At 40.6% G+C, this 15045-nt stretch overlaps 1 protein-coding gene across 2 annotated transcripts in view; it reads left to right on the plus strand.

Annotated features, from left to right (window-relative positions):
* The window catches only part of LOC111584144 (protein jagged-2-like), an 85454-nt gene extending 75341 nt beyond the window's left edge, over positions 1-10113 (plus strand). For both annotated transcript variants that reach the window (XM_023293398.3, XM_023293399.3), the window contains 2 exons: positions 5034-5193; positions 6828-10113. In XM_023293398.3, coding sequence (XP_023149166.2) covers positions 5034-5193; positions 6828-7306 — 639 coding nt within the window. In that variant the 3' untranslated portion in view covers positions 7307-10113. The remainder of the gene's footprint in view (positions 1-5033; positions 5194-6827) is intronic.
* The last annotated feature ends 4932 nt before the right edge of the window (positions 10114-15045 follow it).

Here is a 15045-nt window from a genome sequence, read left to right on the forward strand (position 1 = left end):
GTTAGGGTCGACCAAACTTCATAGCATCTACTCTGTTGGCTAAAAATCTCAACTTATCTATCGCTGCTTACTCTGAAGACACCTCTGTCCACTCAGCTGTGATATGTGCTCCGCTACATGTGCTGCAGGATTTTTTACATCTGAACAGTTGTCTCTGAAAGTCGAGTTTCCAAGAGATAACAGATAAATCAAAACAGAAATGACAGTTTAAGAAGTAGACAATAGTTCAATAGTTCTTTTCCTTTGTCCAACCCTTTTCTTAAATAGCACTTAATTCATCACTGCTAATGGTTTCCAGAGGAGTCCAGTAAAAATGAAGCTTTTTTTCTATTTTCGGTATTTCCCTCTTTGTTTTGAAAAAAAAGCAGAAGAAAGAGGAGAGAGAGACAGCAGAGGGAGAGGCGTTTGATGCTTTTAGCAACATCTGGATGAGATTTAGTTTTCTGCTGGAGCACCTTGCCGATCTCTGTCTCCTCGACATCGTCTTTTTCTTCTTTTCTTTCTTTTGCTCTCTCGGCCACCCAGACTCGGGGGAATCAGTCACTTGGCTGCTCTAAGCTCTTAATGGAGGGGATTAGTTCCTGCTCCTCTGATGTTTTCAGGCCCGTTTTGAGCGACAGATACAGGAAAAGGAGTGGTGAGGCTGACATCCACCCAAACCCCACAACAAGCCTTTCATACGAGGAGGAAAAAAAACTCACTCCCACTCGCTGTGGATTCGTGTTGCAGCGAGACGTCAGCGCTCGTTTCCAAGTGTGGGTGAAGTCTTTCTAATCTCCGACCTGAGATTTCAGGAAGTGTGTGGGAACCTCTGGACGACGAGGTTCTCCAACTCGACATGTTGAGGCTTCGTCGAGTGTTTGAGGAGGAAAACCAAGAGGTGTTCGAGTGGTTCAAGCAAAACATTGGGAGGTTTGTTGAGGCGAGTCGAGCCAAGTCGTGTTTCTGACGGGAGCTCCTTCAGACCGGACAGAATGAGTAACAGCTCATGGATTTTAATGCTTACTGGGCTGCAAATGAGAAATGCTCGTAAAGTGGAGTGTTGCAGTGTTTCGTGTTGTCAGCAGATTCAATATAAACACCAAAATCAATCCGAACATGTGAGTTTATTTTCAGTCTGTGCTAATCCGCCGCTGTAAATAGTTCCAAGCGTGTTTCTTATTGTTGGCGGAACGTTTGCAGGATTGTTCTTTATTTCTTCTGACATCTTAAAAGTTTCTTGACAGTTTAATGGAAACACGGCGGTTTTAGTTCCTGTCAGTCTCATGTCCACCGTCCTGCTGCCAGAAATACTCACTGCAGCACTGAGTTTGTATTAATCCGCTGCTGTAAATAGTCCCCCAAAAACTCAGTTTCTTGTTGTTGGAGGAATGTTTGATAAAACCTGTAGTACTGAGGTCTTTGTGATTCGCCCACGTACAAAGATGTAGCAGTCATGTTTCCATGAGGAGTTTTTATGAGCATTTTCACTTTTTCTGAAATACCTGCTGCTACGAAGCATCCCGACATCATGATGCTGCCACCACCATGCTTCACATCTTGATGCTGCCACCACCATGCTTCACATCATGATGCTGCCACCACCATGCTTCACATCATGATGCTGCCACCTCCTTGCTTCACATCATGATGCTGCCACCACCATGCTTCACATCATGATGCTGCCACCACCATGCTTCACATCATGATGCTGCCACCACCATGCTTCACATAATAATGCTGCCACCACCGTGCTTCACATCATGATGCTGCCACCACCGTGCTTCACATAATAATGCTGCCACCACCGTGCTTCACATAATAATGCTGCCACCACCGTGCTTCACATAATAATGCTGCCACCACCGTGCTTCACATCATGATGCTGCCACCACCGTGCTTCACATCATGATGCTGCCACCACCATGCTTCACATCATGATGCTGCCACCACCATGCTTCACATAATAATGCTGCCACCACCGTGCTTCACATCATGATGCTGCCACCACCATGCTTCACATAATAATGCTGCCACCACCGTGCTTCACATAATAATGCTGCCACCACCGTGCTTCACATAATATTGCTGCCACCACCATGCTTCACATCATGATGCTGCCACCACCATGCTTCACATCATGATGCTGCCACCACTATGCTTCACATCATGATGCTGCCACCACCATGCTTCACATCATGATGCTGCCACCACCATGCTTCACATAATAATGCTGCCACCACCGTGCTTCACATCATGATGCTGCCACCACCATGCTTCACATAATAATGCTGCCACCACCGTGCTTCACATAATAATGCTGCCACCACCGTGCTGCACATAATATTGCTGCCACCACCATGCTTCACATCATGATGCTGCCACCACCATGCTTTAATCTGTACTAATCCGCTGCTGTAAATAGTCCCCCCAAAATTCACAGTTTCTTGTTGTTGGAGGAATGTTTGATAAAACCTGCAGTATCGAGGTGTTTGTGCTTCGCCCACATAAAAATATGTAGCACAGAGTCTTGTTTTTGTCAGGTATTTTTATGACTATTTTGAAGTATCTTAAAAACTGCAAAGTTGAGGGAAGTTTTTTTCCAACTTTAAATATTTACATGAACTTCTTATGTCAAAATATGCACAAACATGGCTTATGAAAATCCAGCACAAACAGCTGATCACTGCAGGTTTTAGCTAAAGTTACATAAGTACAAAGGAAAAAGTGAGTTTGACCAAATTAATTATTTACTTATTTTTACATGAAGCAAATAGAAAAAATGATTTTGATTCAATATTGTAGTTTTAAAGTGAGATTTGGTCCATTTTGATGAAAGGAATGAATTTTATTGGATTGTTTTTACAGTTTCTGGCTAATAAAAGGTGTAATTTGAGTGATTTTTTTTTTTTTTTTTTTTAAGCATAGAACAAGCCTTTATAAACCTGTAGCTGCAATGTTGTCAATTCAGTTCTATGATTACCTGCATGATTCACAGTTTTAAGCTTACATTTGGTCTTCATGGTGCAGACTCTGGTAGAAACACTTTATTTTGGACCAGTTTTGACATGACATATCCAGAATAAAGTGGCTTTGATGGAATATTCCAGTTTTAAAGTGAGATTTGGTTAGTTTTCATGGCAGAATTACTGAAAATAAGGACAATTCTTTCTGTTTCATAGTTTCTGGCTGATAAAAGATGTAATTTGGGCCATTTTTACCAGAAAACCTGCCTGAATAAACCTGTAGCTGCAGCCTGACTGGTTCAGTTTGAGGATCAGGACATCTGTCAGGTTGCCGATGTGTCCGTCAGGCCGGGAGGCGGGGCTTGAGGCTGGAGGTGTGTGAATAGGCTGCAGAATGAAAGGAGTGTTCTTCCTGAGGCGTTGGGCTGCACAGCTGGCCTTCTGCTATTGTTTGTCCTAATTGAAGTCCAGCTAATCCCTCCGTCCATTAAGTCCAGCAGCGGGGGGGTCCAGATGTTCCAATCACATGTCATTGTGGTTTTATTCCATCTCTCTCTTGTCTTTCGTGGCCTCCAGCAGGACTCTGGGACTTTATTTTCTTTCTCTACTGTACTGAGAGAATCTGCAGCTTTCAGCTAATCAGCTTCTTTTCACAACGTTTAAAGTGAACCAGGAGCTTCTGGGGTTGCAAGTCTTCAATTAATGTCAACCACTCAATCAGTTTGAGTCTTTTTTAAAGAAAAGCACTCTAAATCCTCTGATTCCAGCTTCTTACATGTGAATATTCTCTGATTTCTTTCCTCTTCTGTGTCAGTAAACTGAATATTTTTGGTTTCTGGACAAAACATTTGTCATTTTGAGCTTCAGGAAACACTGATGGATATTTTTCACAGTTTTCTAACATCAGTTTCAATGAATTAATCGTGTAAATGAAGCACTAATGAAAGAATAAATGCATTTCCGAGCTTGAGGAAATCTGACTTTTTGACAGCTGAGATTTAAATCTCACTTGGACAGAAAGGAGAATTTAAAAAAAAAAAAAAAAAAAAAAGATGTTTTAGCTTCATTACCATAGAGAAATAACTTGTTAATTTCCCCACTGATTAATGAAGGTTTATCTAATCTTATATCTCTCTTATATCTCATCGTAATGAAGATTTATTTCCAATTTCTTACTGGTTCCAGGTTAATATTTCTACAGACATAAATTAAATCATCAGTAAAAAAAATGTCTTTCTGCGGTTTTGTAACTGAAATTTGCATATGAAGGCAAAAATATGTTAAATTTAGTAAATTTAGGCAGTTTTGGATATTTTATGGAAAGAAAACTTCCCAAATACACATTTAGGAGTTTATTTTACCACATTTTTTCCTATTGGACATTTAAATTAGCTGATATTTAATGGGATTTTGCTTCATTTGCAGAATTAAACATTCAATTTTTTAAACTCGTATTACAGAAAGAGTTATTGTCCTAATTTTAGTCCTCAACGGGGGAAGTTTCATCGTTGAAGAAATTCATGTGCATTAAAAATGTATGGAATTTTACCAAACATCTCTTTAAATGACATTTTTCTCAAACTCTGAACCCTAAAACTCCATTTCAACAGCATTTATGAAGACTAGACTTTCTATTTTTATTTACTGCCCATGTTCTGAAGGTTTGCTCATCGATATTATCCACAGCCTGATTTATAGACCATTTTATTTTGAAAAAAAATGTCGCAAATGGATTTCTTTTTGTTTTTTCCCAATATTTTCTGATTTATGAACCAATTAAAAACAGGAAACTTGAAGCTGGATTCATGCAACGTTCAAATTTTGGTTCTGGAAATGAATACAAATTATGGCATTTTTAGACTGATAATGCATCATTTGCATACTTAAACATAAGATTAAAAACAATTGCAATTTTTGTCTTAATGTAAGTTATTAGCTGGAAAAGTTCTGTCAGTTTTGAATCTTCTTTAGAAGTTTAGAAGAGTCCCTGAAGTATCTGTAAAGTATCTGTTATCAACTCAATCTACAACCACCCAAGCTGTGGTCTGGTGTAAACACTAAAACCTTAATTGTCTGTTTCCTGTGCAGTCCTTTGAGCAGGACGGCCGGTCGAAGGACGGCGACTGTGGTCTGATCCAGAAGGCGGCCGGCGCCATCACCGGAGCTTTGTCCAAACGCCACAACAGCTCCGTCATCCTGGCCGTGATGGAGGTCAAGGTGGAGATGCTGGTGGAGTGTCCTCCTGTCGGTGGGTTTCCAGCAGCACAAACACTCACAAACCAAGGAATTTGTCTTTAAATTCACCCGTTGGTTTGATGTGTTTAGCTTAGCTTAGCACAAAGACTGGAAGCAAAGGGAAACTGATAGCATAGCTCGTCAAAGTTGCGAAATATGACAGTTTTAAGGGTAGATTTGGTTCATTTTCGTGACAGAACCAAACTTCTTGGACTGTTCTAGGGTTCTTCTAGTTGGTAAATGGTGTAGTTTGGGCAATTCTTAAGAGAAAACACGTCTTTTCAAATCTGTACCTGCAGCATCACCTGCATGATTCACAGTTTTAAAGATAGAATCTGGTGGAAACACTTAATTAATGATTAACTTTAACATGAGACATCAAGAATAAAGTGATTTTGATAAAATATGACAGTTTGAAGGTGAGACTTGGTCCATTTTCATGAAAAAAAACATACTTATTGGACAGTTTTTACATTTTTTCTGGCTGATAAAAGGTGTAATTATGTAATTTTTACCAGAAAAGAGGCCTTTATGAACCTGTAGCTGCAGCCTCACTGGTTTAGTTCTATAGCATGATTCACAGTTTTAAGCTTAGATTTGGTCTTCACAGTATTCTACAGAATCTGGTGCAAACATTTTAGTATTTTTTGCATAAGACATCTAGAATAAAGTGTCTTTGATGATTTAAGGGTAGATTTGGTCCATTTTAATGACAGAACCGGACTTTTTGGACTGTTTTTACAGATTCTGGTTGGTAAAAGGTGTAATTTGGACCATTTTGAATAGAAAACGAGTCTTTATGAACCTGTAGCTGCAGCGTCACTGGTTCCCTCTATGATTAGATTAGATGTGGGGGTTTTTCTAACTGAACTGAGTCAAGCATGGCTTCATGTTGCACAGAGGAGCCAATTTTTCTGACAAATCCTTGAATGACACATGAAGAAAAAGTGATTCTGATGAAATATAAGAGTTTTTAGGTGAGATTTGGTCCATTTTCATGACAGAACCGAACCTCTTGGACTATTTTTACAGTTTTTCTGGTTGGTAAATGGTGTCATTTGAGCCATTTTTAATAGAAAACAGGTCTTTTCAAACCTGTAGCTGCAGTGTCACCAGTTCTCTTCAATGGTTACTTGCATGATTCACAGTTTTACACTTAGATGTGGTTATTTTTCTGACAGAACTGAGTCAAACATAGCTTCATGGTTCCACTGAGGAGCTTTTTTTTTATTTTGATGAACTATTACAGTTTTATGGGTAGATTCGGTCCATTTTCATGACAGAACCAAACTTCTTGGACTTTTTTTTTTTAATAGTTTCTGGCTGGTGAAAGATGTAATTTGGGCCGTTTTTATTAGAAACGAGTCTTCCAAACATGTAGCATCACTGGTTCAGTTCAGTTGTGTCCAAGAATCTCCATCAGGTTGATCATCTGTCCTTAGTTGGGTTTTGTTGGTCGATGCCACCAGGATTTGGACTCAACTTAAGCAATGAGATTGAACCAATTAAACTTTTTCTGCATAAATCAAACCCAATTGCTCATGTCAGTTGATTCTGGAACTTTATTCTGCAGAAGTCGCTGCTATAAAGTCAGTTTTTAATCTTTAGAATGAATCCCTGAAGTCTTGTGAAACTCTGGTCTTCCAGGCTACCTGGTTCCGGTCCTGTGCGTCGTCTTCAGCGTCCTCTGGATCTTCTGCATCGTGGTTTGCGTCTGGTGGACCCGCAAGAGGAAGAAAGAGCGCGAGAGAGCGTCCCGGTCCGAGGAGACCACGGTGAACAACCAGCTGGAGCCTCTGCGGAGCAACAACAAGGACAACCGTGACAAAGACATTCAGTACGAATGCAAGAAACTGATGAGCCCGTCGGACCGGAGCTGCGACGGGGCCGAGGGCGAGGAGGACGGCGAGCGCGAGGCGGAGGACGACCAGGAGAGGGCGCCGCAGAGGTGTTCAGGGGCGCCGCCGCAGGACAGGGGCATGCTGGGAAAAGGGGGCGTGGTCTGCACGACACGCAGCGGCCCGGTGAAGGCGCCGCACCGGACGGCGTACAGCCCCAAAGACAACCGGTGTAAAAACCTGAACGCCGCCAAGCTGAGTGAGGACGTTAAAGACCACTACGTGTGAACGGACGACGCCAACTCTCAACCACAAGCACCAAAAAGTGAAGATTACAGATGCTTTCATTTTTCTATTTTTTTTTTTTGTTCGTTATTTAACGGATGCTTTATTTACCAAAAAACAAAACAAAAAAAAAAGCAACAAAAAAAAGTCACAGCAGCTTCTGGATTTCTGGATTTAATCGTCACTGTTGGAATCAAGAGGAAGTTTCTTTCTGGCTGGTTTTTATTTCCTGTTTACAGACTTCTGCTTGGTGAACGCTAACGGCTGGCAGCTGTTCCGTGGTTTCTGCTGTGCGCTGAATTCGTCTCCTGTTGGCCTTAAGCCCTCGAACCCGCGGGCCTTTTCTACGCTGTCCTTTATATTTAACCAGCAAAACCACAAAAAAAACCAAACATTTTCTACACGTTTCAGTCCTTCGACCGTCGGCTCAGAGGATCCACCATTTGATGCCCGGCATGAGAACTCTTTGTTTACATCCATAAACATCTTTTTTCCCATTTTGTGTTGATTTCTCAGTATTTGCTTTGGTAGAAAAGTGCCTTCAGCCCCTGTTTTCTCCTGTTGTTCAGACTCTAAATACATTTAAAAGGGAAAGAAGTCCGATTAACAACTCTTCACATTACATCACACAGTAAAAGGCTGTTTTCTCTGTACATATGTATATATCAACAAATGGCTGTGTATATTTGAGTTTAGTAACTTAAGTGATGCTTTGTATCATAGTTATTCTAAAGAATAAGATTGTTTTTGTGTATTTTTTAATGATGTCATTCCGTTTATTGGTGTCTGTTGACACGGCGACAGGTTTTCTACAGATTATCAGACTGAATCACGAACATCAGCTTAAAAAAAAACAGTCATGATTGTTTGTCTTGATGTGCTTTGATTATTTGTTTGGCTGTTGGAGCTGCCTTTACGTCTTTTTACAGAAGAAATCTGGTTTTAGAGCGACTTTTGACTCCTAATCACTTGATTCTGACTTCTATTTCAGCAAAACTCACAACTATTGACATTTTTGTTCCATGTTCCTTCATAAATCCCTTCAACACCCTAAAACCCAAATCTTGCTCTACTTGAAACACTCCAAAAAGATTTACTTTTCAGTATTTTCACTCCTTAGAGCATGCGAATTATGTTTCAAGAGTCCTATAAATGCATCCAAGCAGGTTCTAACTCGTGTTTTAGCTCAGTTCTTGCATAAATCCTGTTGGTTTGTTTGATTTTTTTCCATGTTTCATGCTGTTGTTACACATTTTACACCCTGTTGGCGTCCTGTAGAAGACTGATGCTCAGCTTAATAAGACTAGAAATCTGTTTTTAATCCCAAAACTCTACAGAAATGAGGTTCTCTTGGTTAAACCATTCAAAACTACTTAAGGACATCAGCCATCTTGATGTGCTTTGATTATTTGTTTGGCTGCTGGCGCTGCCTTTACGACGTCTTTTTACAGGAGAAATCTGATCTTAGAGGGACTTTTGACTCCTTAAATACTTGATTCTGACTTCTATTTCAGCAAAACTCACAACTGACATTTTTGTATCATATTACTTCATAAATCCCTTCAACACCCTAAAATCCAAATCTTACTCCACTTGACACACTCAAAAAAGACTTAATCTTCAGTATTTTCACACCTGAGTTCTACTAGAAACTGTGCAAATTCTCTTTTAGGAGTCCTGTAAATGCATCCAAACAGGTTCTAAGTCATGTTTTATCTCAGTTCTTGGATAAATACTGTTGGTTTGTTTGGTTTTTTCCATGTTTCATGCTGTTGTTACACATTTAACACCCTGTTAGCGTCCTGTAGAAGACCGATGCTCAGCTTAATAAGACTAGAAATCAGGTTTTTTAATCTCAAAACTCTACAGAAATGAGGTTTCTCTTGGTTAAACCATTCAAAACTGCTTAAGTGCACTTTTTCTCAGATTAAAGTCATGCAATTTGGTCCAGTCTTTGGTTCTTGCTCATTAATGTCACTGTAAATGACTTATTTAATGCTCTCTACATTGCGAATGCTGTCATTGGTGCCCTGTACCTGCCTTATTTTACATGTAATTTCAGGAATTTTACCCATGCATGCACAGCGACATGAAAATCTGGTCACAAAATCTAACACACTTTGACTTTTTCAACCTAATTGCACAAAATTCTGATTGTTTGACTTATTTTTGGTTAAATTTGACAGATTTTTGACATTTTCCTAGTGTTCTGGTGTTAAATCTTGATTCTGGTCCAAACAGCGCCGTCATCGTCTCTTCAGCCTGGTTTTCCTTCAGTTTTGCGGCGTGTCAACAGTTTGGACGGCAGCAGGGCGTTTAATAAAACCTGATTCATCCACTGAATCCACTGCAAACAGATTAAAGATGTGAATGGAAACAGACGAGTGTGAATCCTGATGTTGTCTCCTGTCCCTGTGTGTCTGTTCTGGTCTAATGAAGGGAACAAGTTGTGTTGTTGTTGTGGATGTTTGGGTCTGTTTCTGCACTAAGATCACACAGGAAGAGAGAAGTGTTTCCTCCTCAGCTGTAGAGGAGGTCAAAATAAAGTCACTGTTTGTGGATGATTTTTTTTTCAATATTTTGTTTTTTGTTGTTTTTTTGTTAATTAATACTGATGCAAATCATTAAAAAGCCCAAAATTCATTTTCTGTCAGTAAATTTGGCATCGTGTTCATCCCGGCTGAGGGGCTGAATGTGCAGAACGTTGTAATTATTTTGTACAAAATTTGGTAAAAGTCTTGGTTTGTTAGTGGAATTTTTTGTTTGTTCTTAGAACAATCCTATTATTTATTAAAGTATTTTATACCAAACTTTGTTCTATCTTTTTTGTTTGTGTTTCTGTTGCTGTGCCTGTCGTGGTTTCCTTCCAATGGCTTCACTTTGCCTTCAAGAACTTCAGTTTTCATTCTAGAACTGACATTTTTCACTCTAGAACTTCAATTTCTGTTCCAGAACTTTGGTTTCCATTGTGGGACTTCAGGTTTTCTTCCCAGAACTTAACACCTGATTGTAGAATTTCAGTTTACATTGTTGAACTTCACTTTCCATTTCAAAACTTTGCTATACATTCTGAAAAATTGCATTCTACATTCCAGAACTCACGTTTTAACTCTATAACTTCATTTTCCATTCTGATTTCCATTCCAGTCATTCTACAGCTTCAGTTTTCATTTTAGAACTTGACCTCCCATTCCAGAAGGTAGTCTTTCATTTGAGAACTTAATTATATGTTCTAGAATTTCACTTTACCCTTCTAGAACATCACTGCACTTCCTGTTCTAGAAGCTTGCTATTGAGCTTCATTATCCGTTGGGGATGTCCAGTTTACAGTTTTCTAGAATGCCACAGTCCGTACTAGAGCATGATTTATTCTGATCTACTCTGGGTCTTTAGTTTGTCTTTTAGAACTTCAGTTTACAGTCTAAAACTTCATTTTTTGTTTCAGAACTTCACTTTGCATTGGGGAACTTTTAGACCTTGAGCTTCACTCCTCGGTGTAGAACTTCCATGTCTATTCAGGGACTTAAAACTTCTTACCTACTTTTCATTCTAGAATTTCAACTTACATTTTAGAACTTAATTTTGCATTTGAGAACTTCTCCTTCCACTGTGAAACTCCAGTTTACATTCTAGAACCTTGTTTTGCATCCTCAAACTTCAGCTTCCTCTGCAGAACTTTGTATTTAAGAACGTCCCTCTATGTTCTGCAGCCTCACTAACCAGTGTAGAACTTCAGTTTCCATTGTAGAACTTTAGTCTGGAACTTCAGTTTCTATTTAAGAACCTAAAATGAACTTTGAAAACTCAACTTTACGCTCTAGAACTCGTGTACATTTTAGAACTTACATGTTTCAATTGAGAACTTCATTTTCTGTTGTAAAACTTTATATTTCATTTTAGAACGTCAATTTTCAATCTACATTCTAAAACCATCGTTTCTATTGTTTCTATTCCAGACCAGACACAAACTGTCATTCCATAATTTCTTTTTCTTTTTTATTTATGAATGTTTTTAGCTGTAGAGTCCTGTATTGTCTCTCAGCAGCCAATCAGACGCCTCCTACCTCCCGCTCCATTTAGCGCAGAGCCAATGGGGCGTGTCCTTGGCGTGACTGGGTTAATGTCGCTGTGGGAAATGATCAACAGGAGCCCGTTGAGCATGAAAATCTGCAGCAGCTGCTCTGGAGGACGTTCTGTGTTCATTAACCCGCCAGCTGTTGGGCAGGAATGAAAGGAGCTCGAGGAATCCTGGACAAGAGTGTTGAGGTCACATTCAAGAGCAGAGCAGCTCCTGACTTAGTTGGAGGGAAACACGATGAAGAAGCAGAACCAGAGATGGTTCAGGATCGTCATTTGTTCCATAATACAGTAAATAAACTGATCACAGGTTCATTTCTGTACATTAAATCTCATTATTTTACTGCTGAGTGTCACCATAAAACACACCAGCTGTATTATCCACATTATAATCTTACCATAAGCTATCTGGAGCTTTCAGTCGTATCACATGAGCTTCATCAGCAGATAAAGTTCACCAGGATTATAGATGTTGATGTTTCCATTATTTCTGAGCACCTTGAGGTCTTTGTGCCATTTAAAAAGCCACCAAACAGAGCATGTGATGAGATTGTGCTTCTGTTTCAATTTCTTTAGTCAACATGAACAAAGACAAAAATTTGAACAGTTCCAGGCTTTGTTCTTGTATAAATCTAGTTTTCAGCACAGCTGAAGCTCAGATACAAACCATGTAGGAGCTCTTGTTATATATAATTTATTCCAGCAACCAAAATAAGATACACTATATTGCCAAAAGTATTTGCTCACCTGCCTTGACTGGCATATGAACATAAGTGACATCCCATTCCTAATCCATAGGGTTCAATATGACGTGGGTCCACCCTTTGCAGCTATAACAGCTTCAACTCTTCTGGGAAGGCTGTCCACAAGGTTTAGGAGTGTGTTTATGGGAATTTTTGACCATTCTTCCAGAAGCACATTTGTGAGGTCACACACTGATGTTGGACCAGAAGGTCTGGCTCTCAGTCTCTGCTCTAATTCATCCCAAAGGTGTTCTATGGGGTTGAGGTCAGGACTCTGTGCAGGCCAGTCAAGTTCATCCACACCAGACTCTGTCATCCATGTCTTTATGGACCTTGCTTTGTGCACTGGTGCACAGTCATGTTGGAAGAGGAAGGGACCAGCTCCAAACTGTTCCCACAAAGTTGGGAGCATGGAATTGTCCAAAATGTCTTGGTATGCTGAAGCATTCAGAGTTCCTTTCACTGGAACTAAGGGGCCAAGCCCAGCTCCTGAAAAACAAGCCCACACCATAATCCCCCCTCCACCAAACTTTACACTTGGCACCAATGTTCCCGCCGCGATTCCACAAGCACCGACTCGGCGCGGTGCGGCTCGGCTCGTCTTTGTTTGCGAGCGTTTCCATATGGATTAGTGCATGGTATCAGGCACGATTTTCCGTACTTTCTCGGCTGAGGTTCCAAGCGAGATGAAGTGAGCCGAGATGTGACGTCTACATAGTGCAGGCCACTGATTGGACAGGAGTGCAGGCCACTGATTGGACAGGGAGTGACGACACACGAGAGCGACTCCAGCACGAAAACAAAACCGGCATTTAAAAAAAACTAAACAGAGACGGTGTGCATTGCTCTTCACAGACCTCTCTGTCTTCATAATTTTAATATGACAGCCAGACCTGTACTGTGGGTGGATGAAGAGGTCGAGACTTTTCTGTCTTTGGTGGTGGACCAAAGAATACAGAGAGAGCTGGACATAGAAAGTTTATCAGGAGGTCTCTGAGCGGATGGCCGCTCACATATACAGTAGACTGTATATAAAGAGGACAGAAGCAGTGTAGGGAGAAGCTGAAAAAGCTAAAAAATGACTATTGGTTCACCAAGGACCACAACGGCCGGCGTGGGTCAACCAGGAGGTGTTGGAAGAGGTTTAATGGAAGCTATTTACTGGCACCGCACCAGCCAGCAACAGGAGGAAGACTCAGCTGCTGCATTATTGGAGACGTTCGAGGACGGTGAGTGTTTTGTGACTTCAAGAAACTTTTACACCATTTATCCCATTGGTGGCAAGCTTCTTTTAAGCAGACAAGTATATTTAGAAAGTAACGTTGTTGTCTCCTGTAGCAGACAATAAGCTAGCTAGTTAGCCATCAGCGCTAGCTAGTTAGCAATCAGCGCTAGCTAGTTAGCCATCAGCGCTAGCTCCGTGCTCTGCTTGTATTTCGTGCTGCTGATTCTAACGTTTAGCTCTCAGAAGCTAATACATCAGTCAACATGACGAACTAAGCTAGGGGTCGTACAGGTTTATTTTTTTCACAAGTTCCAATGTCGTATTTTTCGTGTACTTAGGGTGAATGTTTATTTCTGTTCAAGAATCCCATTCGACGTGCGAAGCCTCCTCCACCTCCGTCATGGAGCCCCCAGCTCCCCTGCCTCCTCTCCAGCACCAGCTTCAGGACCAGTACCAGCTCGGACACTGACACTGTCAACATCAACCTCCAGCACGTCACAGCAACTTCTTATCTCTGGTAAGACACGGTAAACAGAGACCATGGTTGATTTTCGCATCATTATTATTATTACTACAGGTGTAAATGCCTGCAAGCATGATCAGAACAGTGAGACCAACGACCAAGAATTCAGACAGGTGTAAATGCAAACTGTGCAGCTGCCAGCTCAGGAACTCCTGATGAAAGCTACATGTAGCTACAGTGACACATAAACAGAACACATGCAGCTGCATTTTTTTCTCCATCTACTTAACAAGCAAGTCACTCTAATGAATTTACTTTCTGGTGCAGTGTAGTATTGCAACCATTCTTCTTATAGTCACTAGGTAGCTGTGAAACTGAATGAAAATATACATAGAAATAAGAAAACACAGCTGTTCTTAGCAACTCCAAAATGTGCACAAGATGAAATGAAGTTCACACCACGTTGTTTTTAGTTGTGGTGGAGGAGGTACTGCTTGTGCTTTGGTTAAAATGAAGAGTGCCAAAAATGTATTAAAGTAAAACTATCAAAGACATGATCATGATTGAAAATCAATGGATAGGTGGCTAAACACATCACATCATAGATAGCTGTGGAGTCCTTCAAGCTCCTGGGGACTACAATCTCTCAGGACCTGCAGTGGGAGACGAACATCCACTCCATCCTGAAAAAGGCTCAGCAGAGGATGTATTTCCTACGACAGCTGAGGATTGATCCAGTTCTACACTGCAGTCATCTGATCTGTCCTGTGCACCTCTGGATCAGCCACACAGCAGGACAGAAACAGACTACAGCCTGTAGTATGGACTGCAGAAAACATCATCAGAGACTCCACTCACCCTGGACATTAAACTGTCTCCCCCCTCCCCTCTGGCAGGCGCTACAGATCCCTGTACACAGAAACCTCCAGACACAAAAACAGTTTCTTCCCCACTGCCATCACTGTAATAAACAGCTGAGTCATTCCTACACACCTGTACAATAGTCACTATTCCAATGGACATGTACAGCATTTTTTTCACCATGAACAGCATTCTCTGCTTTTGCACTACTGTGTTTATAGCAATTATCGTTTTGTTAATGTGTTTATTCCAGTCTAGCTGTGAATTTCTGTTTATATTGTTTTATTTAATTTTGCTCCTATTTTTTCCTCTTTCTATAGTTTTATTTTTTATTATTCTCTTCCATATTCTTAGTGTGACACCAACAGCCAAA

The sequence above is a fragment of the Amphiprion ocellaris genome, chromosome 20 (assembly GCF_022539595.1).
Source record: "Amphiprion ocellaris isolate individual 3 ecotype Okinawa chromosome 20, ASM2253959v1, whole genome shotgun sequence".
In the NCBI taxonomy this organism is placed as follows: domain Eukaryota; kingdom Metazoa; phylum Chordata; class Actinopteri; family Pomacentridae; genus Amphiprion; species Amphiprion ocellaris.